At 39.5% G+C, this 13670-nt stretch overlaps 2 protein-coding genes across 2 annotated transcripts in view; one reads left to right on the top strand and one right to left on the bottom strand.

Moving 5' to 3' along the window:
- LOC146467058 (uncharacterized) overlaps positions 1–6141 on the top strand; it is a 10523-nt gene extending 4382 nt beyond the window's left edge. The window contains exons 5-9 of the mRNA XM_085126400.1: positions 97–254; positions 802–916; positions 1509–1593; positions 1692–1736; positions 2119–6141. Coding sequence (XP_084982526.1) covers positions 97–254; positions 802–916; positions 1509–1593; positions 1692–1736; positions 2119–5513 — 3798 coding nt within the window. The 3' untranslated portion in view covers positions 5514–6141. The remainder of the gene's footprint in view (positions 1–96; positions 255–801; positions 917–1508; positions 1594–1691; positions 1737–2118) is intronic.
- A 778-nt stretch (positions 6142–6919) lies between these two features.
- LOC146467057 (beta-2 adrenergic receptor-like) lies at positions 6920–8768 on the bottom strand. The gene has a single exon (XM_085126397.1). It carries the CDS (start codon positions 8696–8698, stop codon positions 7622–7624), a length of 1077 nt encoding a protein of 358 aa, XP_084982523.1. The 5' UTR covers positions 8699–8768; the 3' UTR covers positions 6920–7621.
- Between the last annotated feature and the right edge of the window lie 4902 nt (positions 8769–13670).

Genomic DNA, 13670 nt, shown 5'->3' with positions numbered 1-13670 from the left:
TTGCGGTCGTATCCTAATCTAGAAAGTTGAGGGATAGAATCGCCTCCGGTGTTTCCTGGACGAACAATTGATTGTCAGAAAATTTCTTTCTCTTAGGAATTCGTCCCTCTAGGGGAATATAGAGACAATCTCATGAAAATCAAAGAGCTTCTTCTTCAAAGTGGAGCTCAAGTGGCGTTCGCTCTTACCACGCCTGTTCCTATGGCTGGACGAAGAAACAAGAGAGTTGTAAAGTACAATAAGGAAGCCAGAAGGTAACTATATAAGCAAATGGTCGCGATTACTCTTTGTTCAATTTTGGCGCTTACCTGAACTGTTGGGGAAATCCAACTCCATTTGGCAAATAATGACGTAATTGCAACGTCTTATGACGGACCTCAAAGGAGACGCATTTGAACTTACCTATATATTATCCATGTGCCATTGTCATAACTTTATTGGACTGGTTATATGGCCCACAAGACGAAAAGTCCCCGGTCTAAATAAGGTTAAGCAGTTCATTCCTGTGGTACTGTTAATTATGCCGTGTTTGTTTGCCCTCACTCTTGATCTTTTTCAGTGTGACCGCTCAAAGAAAAGTTACTTGATAGCACTGGCATTTGAGTTTAATTACGAATAGAGAAAATAATTTTCCCGTGAAAATGGTTCATATTTGTACTAAAGTCTGACACGGCCATGGGAGGTAACACAGAAATATGGGCAAAGTTTGGTGTTTTCCAATACAACTTGTACCCAGTTTAAAGTAGCTCAGTTATAAAACGCGGAAAATTTTTTTTTTCAACTTTTTGTCGACATGTGTAGGGTTATGGAGAATGGGAGGAAGGTAGACTTAGTGGACTTACATTCTACAGTCATTCATGAGTGCGGAGAACCACCTTACAACACATGCAGCATCATGAGGAGACCTAAAGATGTGGTAAGAAAGTTCATCAAATAACTTATTTGTAAGCTCTGACCTCTCTACTCAGTTGTCCTTAAAGGGGAAATATCACGCGAATTAAATGTTTGTCGGTCAACAAAACCAAAACCAGATTTTAAAAATCGTCAGTTTGTGTTGTAAATTATCACCCCACTGCAATACAACTACTTTTACCATAGTCTTTTTCTTCTTTGTCTTCTTCTTTTTATGTCTACATGCATCATTCAGTAGCTTGGGGGTGGAAAATGCAAATAAAAAAAAAGCTTTTTAGAATCTGCAATGACGAAAACGTTAACTGAGGTATGAGTCCATCAATAGAGAGAGTTAGAATTACTTTTACGGCAAGCGGCAAACGGTAGAAACGACCAAGTTTCTCTTTCATTTGCCTCTCGTTGTTTTCAGTTTCATAGGAAAATTGAACAGTCTTGCGTTAGCATGAAAGGCCAGAACTGTTTCAGAACTTTACTTATTCTCATCTATGTGCTCATTTTTTTTCCCAAGAAAACGTAAAAGCGAATCTGCTGTTTGCCGCAAACACGATTCTAAATCTCTATAATATCTGAAAACATTTGTTTCTTTTAATTCTCAGCATTTTAACTTCAAAGGGAAAAAACTTCTTGGAGTCAAGGTGGCAGCGACATTAAGAAAACTTTTGTCAAAAGCGAAACCTCGAGGTTTGTGGTGTGGTTCAAATACAGTATATCGCTTTTAATTTAGTAGCTTTTCTCGTAAATTCCTAAATAAAAGGCAGTTCATCTTCTATATTTTTTAGGCCATTTTTCTCCACCCAAAGCTTCGGAGCTGTCGGCAAGAGAGGGTAAGAGAAACATATTGGTATCTTATAAATAAAGAACAAATCTTTCTATGAACAGCATTAAATGGCAGTACGATGAACTAGCTTGCGTTCATTTTAATAGTTGTGTCTTTAAGTTTTGATAATATAGATAGTAAATGGAAGACATATTTAACACAGAGCAGTGTCCTTTGCTAAGGTGACTCAAGTACGTTACTTGCATTTTTTTTCCCATATACTCATCCTACCGACCCCCCTCCCCCACCCTTCGGTGTGTACCAAGGTGGTTAATGATGTTAATGATGCTGTACTTGTTGCTGATGATGCAATGATGATACTAATGATAATGATGATGATGATGATGATGATGATGGCGCTATTTGATGGATGTTGTAATCTTTTGCAGGCCTAGCGAGTTCTTACCTACACGATGATATTACATTCTGTCCCGACATGGTGACCCGGTGCCCTGCGCGCACTACATGTTGCGAGAATCTGTTATCATTGACTGGTTACGGTTGTTGTATGGAGCCCGATGCCGTTCCATGTCCTGATAGTTGGCATTGTTGCCCCAGAGGGACCCACTGCTCATCTGATTGTAACTTTAGATCGTGCAAATGTCTTCTTTTATCTTCACGCCCTGCTGTGACAAAGTTCCAAAATAAAGTAACCAGGAAAGAAGTGAAAGTAAACAAAATGAAGTCAAAGCCTCATCCTGTATCACATTCTCCGAAAGCAAAGCCTGATAAGCCGGATAAACCGGCGAAACTTGTTCATCATGCTGAGGAAGTTAACGCGCATGAGAAAGTGGTAACAGTAGACAAGGAACATAAAAGTGTAAAGGTGTTAGAAAGTAATGGAAGAAAGGATAGTCATAAAGCAGAAAAGAAAAAGAAACACAGGAAAGTTATAAAGGTGGGCGGAAAGAAAAAGTACAAGAGTCGCAGTGAAGAGATGAAAGATAAACATCATAAGCACAAAAGAAAACATAAAAAGCGGAACCAACATAGGAATAAAAAAGAAGGAAAGAAGGATCGGAAATTACCAAGAATTCCTAAGGAGAAAACTTTGAAGACTGAGAAGCCGCCGGCTTGGAAGGGAGTCGAGAAAATCGATAAACATGTTGTCAAGGCACACGCCAGTCATCAGAAGACCAACTATCACCCCACAGTACAACAACATTGGGTGACGGGATTTAACAATAAACTTGGTATAACAGAAAAGAGCAAGCCAAACATTACATTTGCCCATACGTGGGGAAGAGGAAACCACCAGGATTTATCGTACAGGCCAAACGGAATCAGGAAAGTAGAATTGGAAACAGAGATTGCAATGGCGGAGGAATTAAAGCACCTTATTGTTAAGCATCGTAGAGGAAAGTTCCGAGCAAGGCTAAAGCTTCATCTTCGTAAAACAAATAATAGCCTTGCAAGTAAAGGCAATGATCATAGAAAGTCAAGAAAAGTGAAAAATAAAGCAGTGGAGAAGTTTTACTTACCTTGGTCAGAAAGCCAACACAACTTCCTGCTTCGTAAGCATAAAACACAGAACAGTCGTGAAAATGGCGTTGATGATCTTACTAAGTCAAGATTAAAGAATGAAAATGAAAAGTCGATTTATTCGGTTGAAGCACAGAACTTTTCAAGGTCCCACAGCTCTAGAAACAATGCACGTATGAAAGAAGAAGCGATTTATGAAGTGAGAACGAAAAATGATGAGAAAAACAATCCAAGTTTACCTGGACAGGAAAGTGATAAAATTGTTAACGACGTGGACTTTAATGAATTACGACAGACAGTACAGGAAAAAGCATTAGCGAAGAAAAACTTTTCCCAGAAATTGAATCCATCCAAAGGTAGTGAGACTGTTTTGGACAATTACGCTTATAATTCATCACCGATTAAGAATTTGATTAATGTTACTGATTTAGGTGAAACTGAAAACCTTCGTCAAAGAATAAACAATGTGACGTTAAAGAATGTATCAACCGTAGGATCTACAAAGCCTTTCCAAAATATTATATCCAAGGGGAACATGTCATCAGATATAAATGGAAAGCAAAGGGATGCTTCCACAGAGTTGGTGGAGGGTTCTTCGTTTGACGATATTCAATTTAGAGAACTTGGTAGTGGTTCTGTCGCAGGTAGTGCTTCAGAGCAGGTTCTCAGCAACGCTAGCTCGGGTGTTATTTCAAAGCTGGGCAATGACGCAAGGATAGAGCATGCTGTTACTGATGTGGGTCCAACTGACAAACTTCGGCAAAGTACAAAGAACACAACCTTAGAGCCTTCCCACAAAATTATATCCAAGGAGAACCTGTCATCAAATGTTATTAGAAGACAAAAGAATACTTCCACAGAGTTGGTGGAGGATTCTTCATTTGACAACTTTCGATTTAGTGAGCTTGGCAGTGCTTCTACTGAAGGCAGTGCTTTAGTGGAGGCTCTTAGCAATGCTAGTTCAGTTGTGATTTCAAAGTTGGGAAATGACTCCAGGATAAATCATGCTGTTATTGGCAGTGGATCTAAAGGTACTGGATCTGCAAGCATATTCGCACCATCCTCATCTCTTAAGGATATTTACGGTCCATCAGTCATGGGCGAGGATGCGATGATAGAACGAACCGGCAATGATCAAACTACATCTGGAGTTGGTAGTAATAGTGGATTTGATACTGAGGAATTATCTACTGGATCTGATGATGGCTTCCTAGCATCATCTTCAGGAGACATAAATTTAAGAAACGCATCTAGCAGGAAATATGTAACAGAGAAAATGAATAAGAAAGCAAAAAGAGATCCAGTGATAAGCAGCAGTGGGCCTCGATTCAAGGACGTCTCTGCAGAATCTGGAAATAGCTTTAATGAGCATTCGTCGGTTACTAACAGTTATCGTTTATCAAATAATGGCCAAGATGCCAAGCACAAGGGTCGCTACTCTAGAATAGGTACAGATCGATTTATTAGCCAAAGTGGATTGGTTGGCGGTCGTGAATTCTTTACATCTGGGAGTGGTCTTGACTCGTTATCTTCACTCAGTGACGATGGTCATCAAGCAAGTAATGTTCAAGTTTTAAATGAAAGTGGATTTGAAGCTGACGGATCGTCAATTGAATCGACAAGAGGCCTCCATGATAATGATGATTCAATTACAACCAGCAGCCTATTTTCTGAGAACATTCTCGGGGAAGAGGAAAACGGAAATCCGATCAGTCATTTCGAGGAGGACAATAAAACAAAAGGGTCTCCTTCAAAAGATAATCCAACAAATGACTCAACAGATAATGGACTCTACCTACCTTTCTCAGCTAATACGATTAGTGGGTCAAGTGCTGATGTTTCAACCAGTGGTTCTAATCCTGACAACTTTTCCAGAAGTTCTGGAAGTGGACTTAATATTGGAGGTGAGGGTGATAGCGATGAAGAAACAAATGCCATAAGTCATAAACTTCATTCCAGTGGCAATGACAATGTCTCTTCCAGATTGTTTCCCTCGACGACAAAAAGTAGATTTTACGTGAAGGATACTAAACAAAGCAACCCGCTAAACCATTCTTATCAATACATGAAACATGTCTCCGAAGATCCACCAACTGATACCTCTCAGCTGAATGACATTGATTGGCATGATGCCGGTGACAATGACAGTGGATTTGACTTCGAGTCAAGTATCCAACGGGGTAGCGGAGGATATGGATCATTAGAGAGCATTTCAAGTCAGTCCAAGTTAATGGGTACTTCATATGTGTCTAATCTTCTATACCCAAGCAGAAGCTCTTTTGATGGAGAACGCCAAAAATGAGTACGACATGAACCTTCTGAGAAGAAGTATTATCCATGCCCCTGATGGCGGTAATGTTGTCAGTATCCCACAGTACCAAGGGGCAGCGTAAAATCATCACAGGGATATCTAACATAAAACAAGCACAACATATCGTTGAAAGCACTTTTAATCTAGCTTATTAAATTTAAAACTTCTATGTGAACCCTGGTAACCAGCGAGCTGACCGCCTCAGGTAGGCTTCTAGCAGAGAAAACCTTGGAACACAAAGGGACGTTTCAGTCCGGAGTGCTATGCATATATTGCCACATACCTCGTGACCCCCTAAATTAGTTGATTTACTCAACACGGTAAAAATAGCAGAAAACAATAAATTTTGATTTAATAAATAATATTCCAGTGTTTTTACACAAACGAGGGATCCAAATTTGCTATAGAGTATAGAAGGCAACAGTAAGAAAGGAATAAACGGAAGTAATTCAGACTTCTTTCAGCGAATAGTGTTAACTTCCGCGGTTTTCAGAAATTGACTTAACGGCTCAAGATTTTTCCGAAAACGTATGTATTTTTCCGACGCTGGCGACGCAAAAATAAAAGGACATAAGATATGATCTTTTGTTTATAAATTTAATAAAACACGCAACTCAAAAGTGCAGGATAATGATTAAACCCGTTTCTTGTTTGGTTCTGCTTTTTGTTTGTTTGTCTGTTTACTTTTTCTTTGAAAAATAAAACCACGCTTCCTAAATAGAACATTAATTTACAGAATCCAATGGATAGCCTCTGAGAATGATATTAAACTCCCCCTCCCCTTTCCCCGTATGCCCCACATCACACCGTAGTCCAAACTGTATGGTGGCTTGCACTGTAGTTTAAATGTTTCTTCTTTTCCCTTTACGCATCCAGCTTTCTTTTTAGAAGCGTATAAAGATATCAAACACCAGGCGAGTTTTAGAACTTTGGAAAAGCTGAACAAAATCAGTTTAGTGGAGAACAAACGGAGGACGTTGAGCCCCACCATCGTCACATACGACGAAAGGCCGTTCCAATTATTTTTCACTAGTTTTTTTATTCCGCGTCGGGATAGAAAAATCGCCTTTATATTGACAAGCTGTCACGTGAAGAAATTTCTGCCCCCCTTACGGGATGTTATTAATGTCCGTCTCGTGAGCCGTTCTTTCGATTTCAATGTTGGACTGCTATCACGAAATATGGGAAGAAAGAAATGTTTTGGTGGGTTTAGGAATTACTAGGAAGTAACAAGTCTCGGTTCTTATCACCCCCCTGATATCTAGGTGTCATCCCGAGTCTAAACGAAAGGCTTCAGTGAAACTTGTTGGAGAATGCCAGAGAACTATTACGCAAGGCCCAGCTCCATAAATAAACCCTGGAACCGTTTTAAATTATTTTTAATATTCTTTGTAGTGATATCGCAATTCGCTTTTTAGAGCGATAGTTTTACGGATAAACGCTTCTTCTTCTTCTTATCGTGAAATTGTGGCTGCAAGTTATTAGCATATTACTTGTTCCATTCAGCAAATAAATATTATTTAATAGTTTTTAATTTGAAGGAGAAAAATACCTCGAGACGTATTTACATGGCATTTGCATCTCATTTGGAAGTATTTCATTTTTTTTCGTATATATTTTCTGCCTCCGAACAAGCATAACATCCTCTTTGGTCATTAGCACTGCATTTTTGTCTATTTCAACATTATCTTTATTTAAGTGATATGATTATAATAGATGTTGGGGTTGCAAGCACATGAATATTTTATAAAAGTTCTGCACAGGTGGTTATAAGCTATCAACAGACGATTACGAACTTGAAGAATATTTGGATTTACATTTGGAAAAAAAATGTCACTTTTCGATTCCGGCAAAATGCAAGATTTAAAGTTGTGATCGCTACGTAAAGGAATCATTCTTGTCGTTTTTTTCGTAGTTAGTATCTATAAAAGATATGATCGCACATAAGCACTTTCGAATCCTCGTTTGCATTCAAGATGGATGCATTGTCTGGATTGCAACTAACGCAGATTTTACATTCCCCTTAGTCGAGTGAATCGAGGTTATGTCAAATATCCTTCACTCTTGCAGTCAAAGCAGTAAATCCTCCCTGCAGTCATTCAAGATGGAGGATTGAATGTCACCGACACAACCGATACCGATCTGCTTTCTTCGTTGTTACCCATGCCATTTGATTTTGGTTTCTTCCATTTAAATGTTAATAGTCGTTTATATTCTTGGCGATAAGATGAATTTGCTAAGCCATACACCAGAGGATTGGCAGCACTGCTAAAACTTCCAAAAAACGTCCAGAGAAGTTGAACCTCACGAGGAATTTCCCACCAATCAATGGCAAACGCCTGAATAATTTCAATCACAAAAACAGGCAACCAACTCAAAACGAACATAACAACCACGGCAAAAAGAGTTACTGTTGTTCGCATCTCGCGCGAATGTGCTCGAGATTTACGGCGGCTGCCGCTTTGCGCTAAATTCGGCGCGACACGCTTCAGATGTTCCCCAACTTCCCTGAATATTTTGAAATAGCAAATACACATGACAACTGTAGGAATGATGGCGAATAACAACAGCAAGAGCCCTCTCAAAATAGCTGGATAACTCTTATGTTCCATTGCCGAGCCCTTTTTGAATATCACACAAGCGGCTTTGGCCGGATTGAATGCTGCGTCAAGAGTCCCAGTGAGCAGTGGTATGGCTAGAATAAGAGCCGTAGAAATCCACACGACAATCAACGTTGCAACCGTCTTCTTCACCGTAAAAATGCGTCGGTACCTCGTGGGCTTTACAACTCGGTAAAATCTGTGAAGAGATGTAATAACGATGGTTTGGAGCGACACAAAAGCTAAGAAATAGATCGAGAAACATTGAAGTTTGCAGGCAATATCTCCGTAAGGCCACCTGCCTTGGATCAGTGCAGCACTCGAAAGAGGCATGCACACAGCTCCCATGAGAATATCGGTGATCGAAAGAGCAAATATCAATATATTGGTGATGCTCCGAAGCGAAAAGCTTCGCAATAAAACTGCGCAGAGAAGGAAATTTCCAAATAATGTCGCGAAGTCGATAATCAGGAAGAACCCAGCTTCTAAAACAACGACAGCAGTTGATCGTGTTTCCAGCTTCCTCGCAAGATCGTCGAAATGGTCAACATGCGAAGAGCTGTTGCCGTTCGCCATTTTTTAGCCTTAAAGAAATCTAATGCGTGTTTCCTGTCACTCGCGACTAGTCAATACGGCTGCCGGCCTACTTTTGGCATTCACTTAGTAAGATTAGATCGCTTGTTTGCAACTAATATCACTTTTGTACTAAAAGCCCGTTGTGAATAAATTATTTCATGGGCAGTTTGTTCTTCCGCTTATTAATCCTGCTTCAGAGTCGGGGGTAGGGAGGGGGTAATTCACTCAAGAAAAGCTCATGTACAGAAAATTGACTCATTTTCAAATCACCAAATTAAACTCCAATGCAGTAGTTACAAGTATTATATTGGGGCATACATTGTAGACCCCCACAAAAAAAATTGATTAGCCGTGTAACAAAGGTTGTAATTTTCACTTTGTTATAAGCCGTCGAGAAAATTGCAAATTGAAATTACTTGAATCTTTACAATCATTTTTATGCAAATAAATTCAGGTCCACTATCTCCACTCACGGAAGTCCGCAAAGACACAATGCCTTCTGGTGTTTATTGCCATTTGTTATTTGTATTTACACTGTAAAATGTTGGCACGATACAATCACCAAAAAACAGATTAATATTGGCGTTGAAGAGCATTTGAGTACTCTAGCTATCATTAAACGTGACATTTGTTAATGCAAACGTTTTAAATTCATCGCAGCCACAGAATTGATAAAAAAAGAGTTTTGGTTCAATTTGCTAATGAGCAAAATAAGTCATTTTGTGCGGTTCGTTGTCTACCACTCAAACTAATTTAAGAAAGGCCTTGATTGGTTAATAAATCCTTGTCTCTGAGGAATGGACACGTTATTAAAGAACGCCATTAAGACTAGACAAATGTATATTCTTAAGAATAGACCGGCGGTTGTTCGCCCAAAGAGCATAATAAATTAAAAATAATTGTCTTTACCGTTAGGGTTTCATTATTTTTGGACAGTTTGTGTTTTTAAGATATCGTTGGTCCCGTCTTTTTCATTACGTACCTGTCTAATAATCAGTACAATAATAAAAAGCTAATGACAACTACTGTATTGTAGATTTGACGATTTGCGTTTTATTTGGCGGTTCAAGTGAACAAAAGACAAGTAGTGTCTTGGTTAAACACATTGAGTAGTTTCAATTCCGCACAGATGAAATAAAAAAAGATAAATTGATTAAATTTGCACAGTAATCGTAGCATGCATTGTCTCCCAGTTTTGAAACTCCGCCTGTGAAAAAAAATCCTTATCTGAGCAATCAAAACTTATGAATTTTATCATTTCGAACATGCTCGAAATGATAAAAGGCTTTAAAAAGCGTATTCACTAGCGACACAAACACCAAGCACTAGCGCAAGTGCAAGAATGCTTTTTTCACCGTGAAAACGGCCCGCTCGACGCAAGCATAAGCACAAGCGCAAGCTCAAGCACAAGGATCAAAATTTTGGCTTGTCACTTGTGCTTGCGTCGCGTTCGTTTTCACTTGACATAAAGCTCTTATGCTTGTGCTTGTGCTTGCGTCGATAGATGCGTATTAAATACTTGTTTTGAAAGGAAGGTCTCTTAAAGGCAGCATTTAAAACCTGCTAGCTTACTTTCAGTAAATTAAAACATATTTACTGTCAAACTTAAATTTTTGGAGCCGATATTTTCAATCATTGTAACTCTAGATCTGCCTTTGAAGAAGACTAGTCACCGCTAGTTGAAATATTGCCCTTTGCCGTAGTGTCAGCCCTGCATTAAGTTTGGTTTATTTACACGTAAAGTGACGTCTGGCAAGTGCATCTCCAGAACGTACAGTTTATTTGTGCGTCGTGTGGTCCTTTAAAGATTTATTGAAGAAGGAAGTGAAATTTGAAGAAAAAGTAATTCAGGAGGAAAAAAATTAATGCAAAATCTCAATTCAGGCACAGGTAGCCCATGTGAAGTCATCCGTTTCTTCTTTCCTTCTTTCCTTCTTTCTTTCTTTCTTTCTTTCTTTCTTTCTTTCTTTCTTTCTTGGCAATTGCCTGTAATTAGTTTCATGTTTGGTCTTAGGTTATACGGAAGGACCTAATGCCAAGCTCCTTTCACCTTTTATGGGGTACCGGTGGGTGTACAAGGGCAAATATACAAAGACAGCGTAACGTAACGTAATCTAGTGTGAAAGTGCAATGTTCATAATTCTTATAGAATGCAGCAGAATGGTTCGTTGCATACTGCCTAAGACTTTGTTTGTCTTAGACCTTCCTAACAAACTGATCAAGTCGTTCTTCACTTTCCTATCGTATCCTCCCAGGACATCCACAACAATGTTCGTCTGTTGGACTCTGGCACTCTCATTCCTTTCCATCAGTTCCCTCCTCACCGCTCTGTATTTCTCTGTCTTGCGGGTGTCGGTGTCGCGCTCATTTCTCCAGCTTGGACACGCCATTTCTACAACATTAATCACTTTCTCCCTTCTATCAGTGACAACAAGGTCTGGCCTGTTACCCTCCTCCTCCAGGCGTCTATCCGTAAAGACAGTGCAATCCCATAGCATTTCCACATCAAGCAGTGTTGTAATTGCTGTGAGGCTCCTGTCTTAGGGATAACTGCTTCTCTTTAAACTTATAGGCTATCAGTAATTCAATCAGAACCCTTTTTTAATGCATCGTTGTGCCTTCAAAGTTACTGTCTCTGCGCCAACTCTGGGCATCCAGATAGAATGTGCTCCACTGTTTCAGGATATTGGTGGCACTTTGGGCACAATCTGTCAGATGTCAGTCCTATCATTTCCTCTCTGACTCTTGTTCTTGACATTTGCTGGTATATCTCATTTACACCACCGGATCGTACAAGTTGGCGCTGAAATGCGCAATTCCCACTCCAGTCAAAACAGTCCGACAGAACTATTGTTTCATCCCCCAACCTCTGACATACAATGTTCCCTTGCCACTTGCTCTCTTTGATCTCCGACTTCGTAAAGTTTTTGCGTGCTTTGTGCAAGTCCCGTTTGGTGCCGTTCAGGCTGGTCACAGTGTAGGTATGACTTTCCGTTGACTAAAATGAAATTTCCGGATCTCCATCTAGCTCCAGGTCTAACTTAAGTTCAGTGGCATATTTATTTGCATCCTTAAGCATCGATCTCCTGCCTTTGCTCTCCTTTACTTGTTGGGAAGTCGTCACTGCTCGCAATTTCTGGTCTTTGCTAGCTGTAATCCGTAATGCTGTCTTTATTCTTGTTACTTTGTAGGTCGTAGTAACTTCCTTGGGGCCGCGACCTCCAGCTGTACAGGGTGTCATTGTCAGAGAGTGAATGAGTGGGCCGCCGTGCCATATATTGTGGATTAATAATAATGAAGTATGAGAATGATGTACTATTCAGTGAGCGACACAGGCAATCTCGGAAAAAAGGAAATTCGAGTGCTCCTATCAGGAGTCGTACCTAAGACCTTCCCGTTACTAGGTCCGTCGGATGCTCTACCACTGAGCTACAGGAGACTCGTGAGAACTAAGGCCAAAGGTTTAATGGGACAAACATCCTACATACTGCTCGGATTTGAATGTCAGGTAAAATTGGTTTGCTACTGTGTAAACCAGATAATACAGTGAAACAAGGTTAACTTTACAAAAACAATAAATCATTCCAAATAGTTTTTAATCGATCATGGTGATATAGCACGAGCAAGATGGAGACCTTAACTTTTACCGACTAAAGGAAGTCGAACTTCACCATTTCATGTATGGAAACGCACTTCAAAGCACAGTGCGTATGATGTCACATTCACTCTTAATAAACCTTGCCGCGCTTGACGATGCCATCTTGGATCGGGAGCTGGATTTTTTGATTGAAGGCCGGTATAGAAGCGCATGCGCTACTAATGAGACCAACGTTATCTTTTAAACAGTAGCCGGAACTCACAGACGCCGTTCACGCGCGAAACCATTTTTTTATTTGAACAACTAGAAAACGATGTGAAGCGGCACTTGAAATAAATTAACAAATGCAAAGTAAAGATAAAATTTATCACAACAACTGAACAAATAAAAGAAGGCCAATGCGAAAAAAACAAAACAAACTGAACAAAACAAACAAACAAAGCAAACGCGAAAGTTACGGACGCTTGTGACTCAAGATACGAAACACGCTGTGGATGTTGGACGAGCATAAAACAAATGACCTAAACTCAACAGAGCGCACTGAAGCAAAAATTACATGTCCAAGCGATATATACGATATGCAGCAAAAAAGCATATAATCAAGAACAATAGTAAGCGAACAATAAAGGGCTAATTCAACCAAATGCTGCTTATGAAGGCGTGAACGGAAATAACTAGAAGCCTAGCAAACGGCAACAACACAAACAGAGTAAAATAACATAAATTCCAGGCGTAACAGTAGACACTATGGAAAGGTTGTCCGTCACGGCTATTAATAAGTTGTACGAACTTAATTGAATTTTAATTACACACCGTATCAACCGTAACATCTAATTTGAGTGCAAGGTTGAGGTTTTGAAGTTCCGGTTCTTGAAGAGATCTCTAAAGCGTTGTAGTTCTCTCGTAGCAAGTGATAACCATTCTATGTACAACTTCGTCAGTGTTAGTACAGGAATTATCACTCAGCCTCAAAAAATTTGAAATAATCGATAATATTTCTTGGTTAACTAGAAAAAGGGTTCTTCTATTCAAGTTTAGATTGAAAGAGATTTAACTTTCAGTTATTTAATATGGCGTGGGAGGAAGCCAGACGTTCCATTTATACATTTTTTGGATAACTGAATCAAATAGCAACTCATATGCTGAAAAGATTTTCATGGAGGGAGAAAAAATTGTTGTTGAAAGGCCTTGTGCCCAATGTCTCACTTTCCCGTCCAAAATAGCGAAGTTATCTGTGTCAAAGATCAAACGTAAATCCAAAATTCCTCTTCCAATCCAGTCTTCCCTTGTCGACATGCGTTGGTGAGCAAGTGCTTATTTGTTTCTTGGCTTTTTGTTAAACAAAAGGTTGCTATGGTGACAACCTTTTGAAAT

This window comes from Pavona decussata, unplaced genomic scaffold, assembly GCF_977016875.1.
Source record: "Pavona decussata unplaced genomic scaffold, jaPavDecu1.1 SCAFFOLD_139, whole genome shotgun sequence".
In the NCBI taxonomy this organism is placed as follows: domain Eukaryota; kingdom Metazoa; phylum Cnidaria; class Anthozoa; order Scleractinia; family Agariciidae; genus Pavona; species Pavona decussata.
The sequence above is the reverse complement of the archived record's forward strand: the minus strand, read 5'-3'. Positions and strand labels throughout refer to the sequence as shown.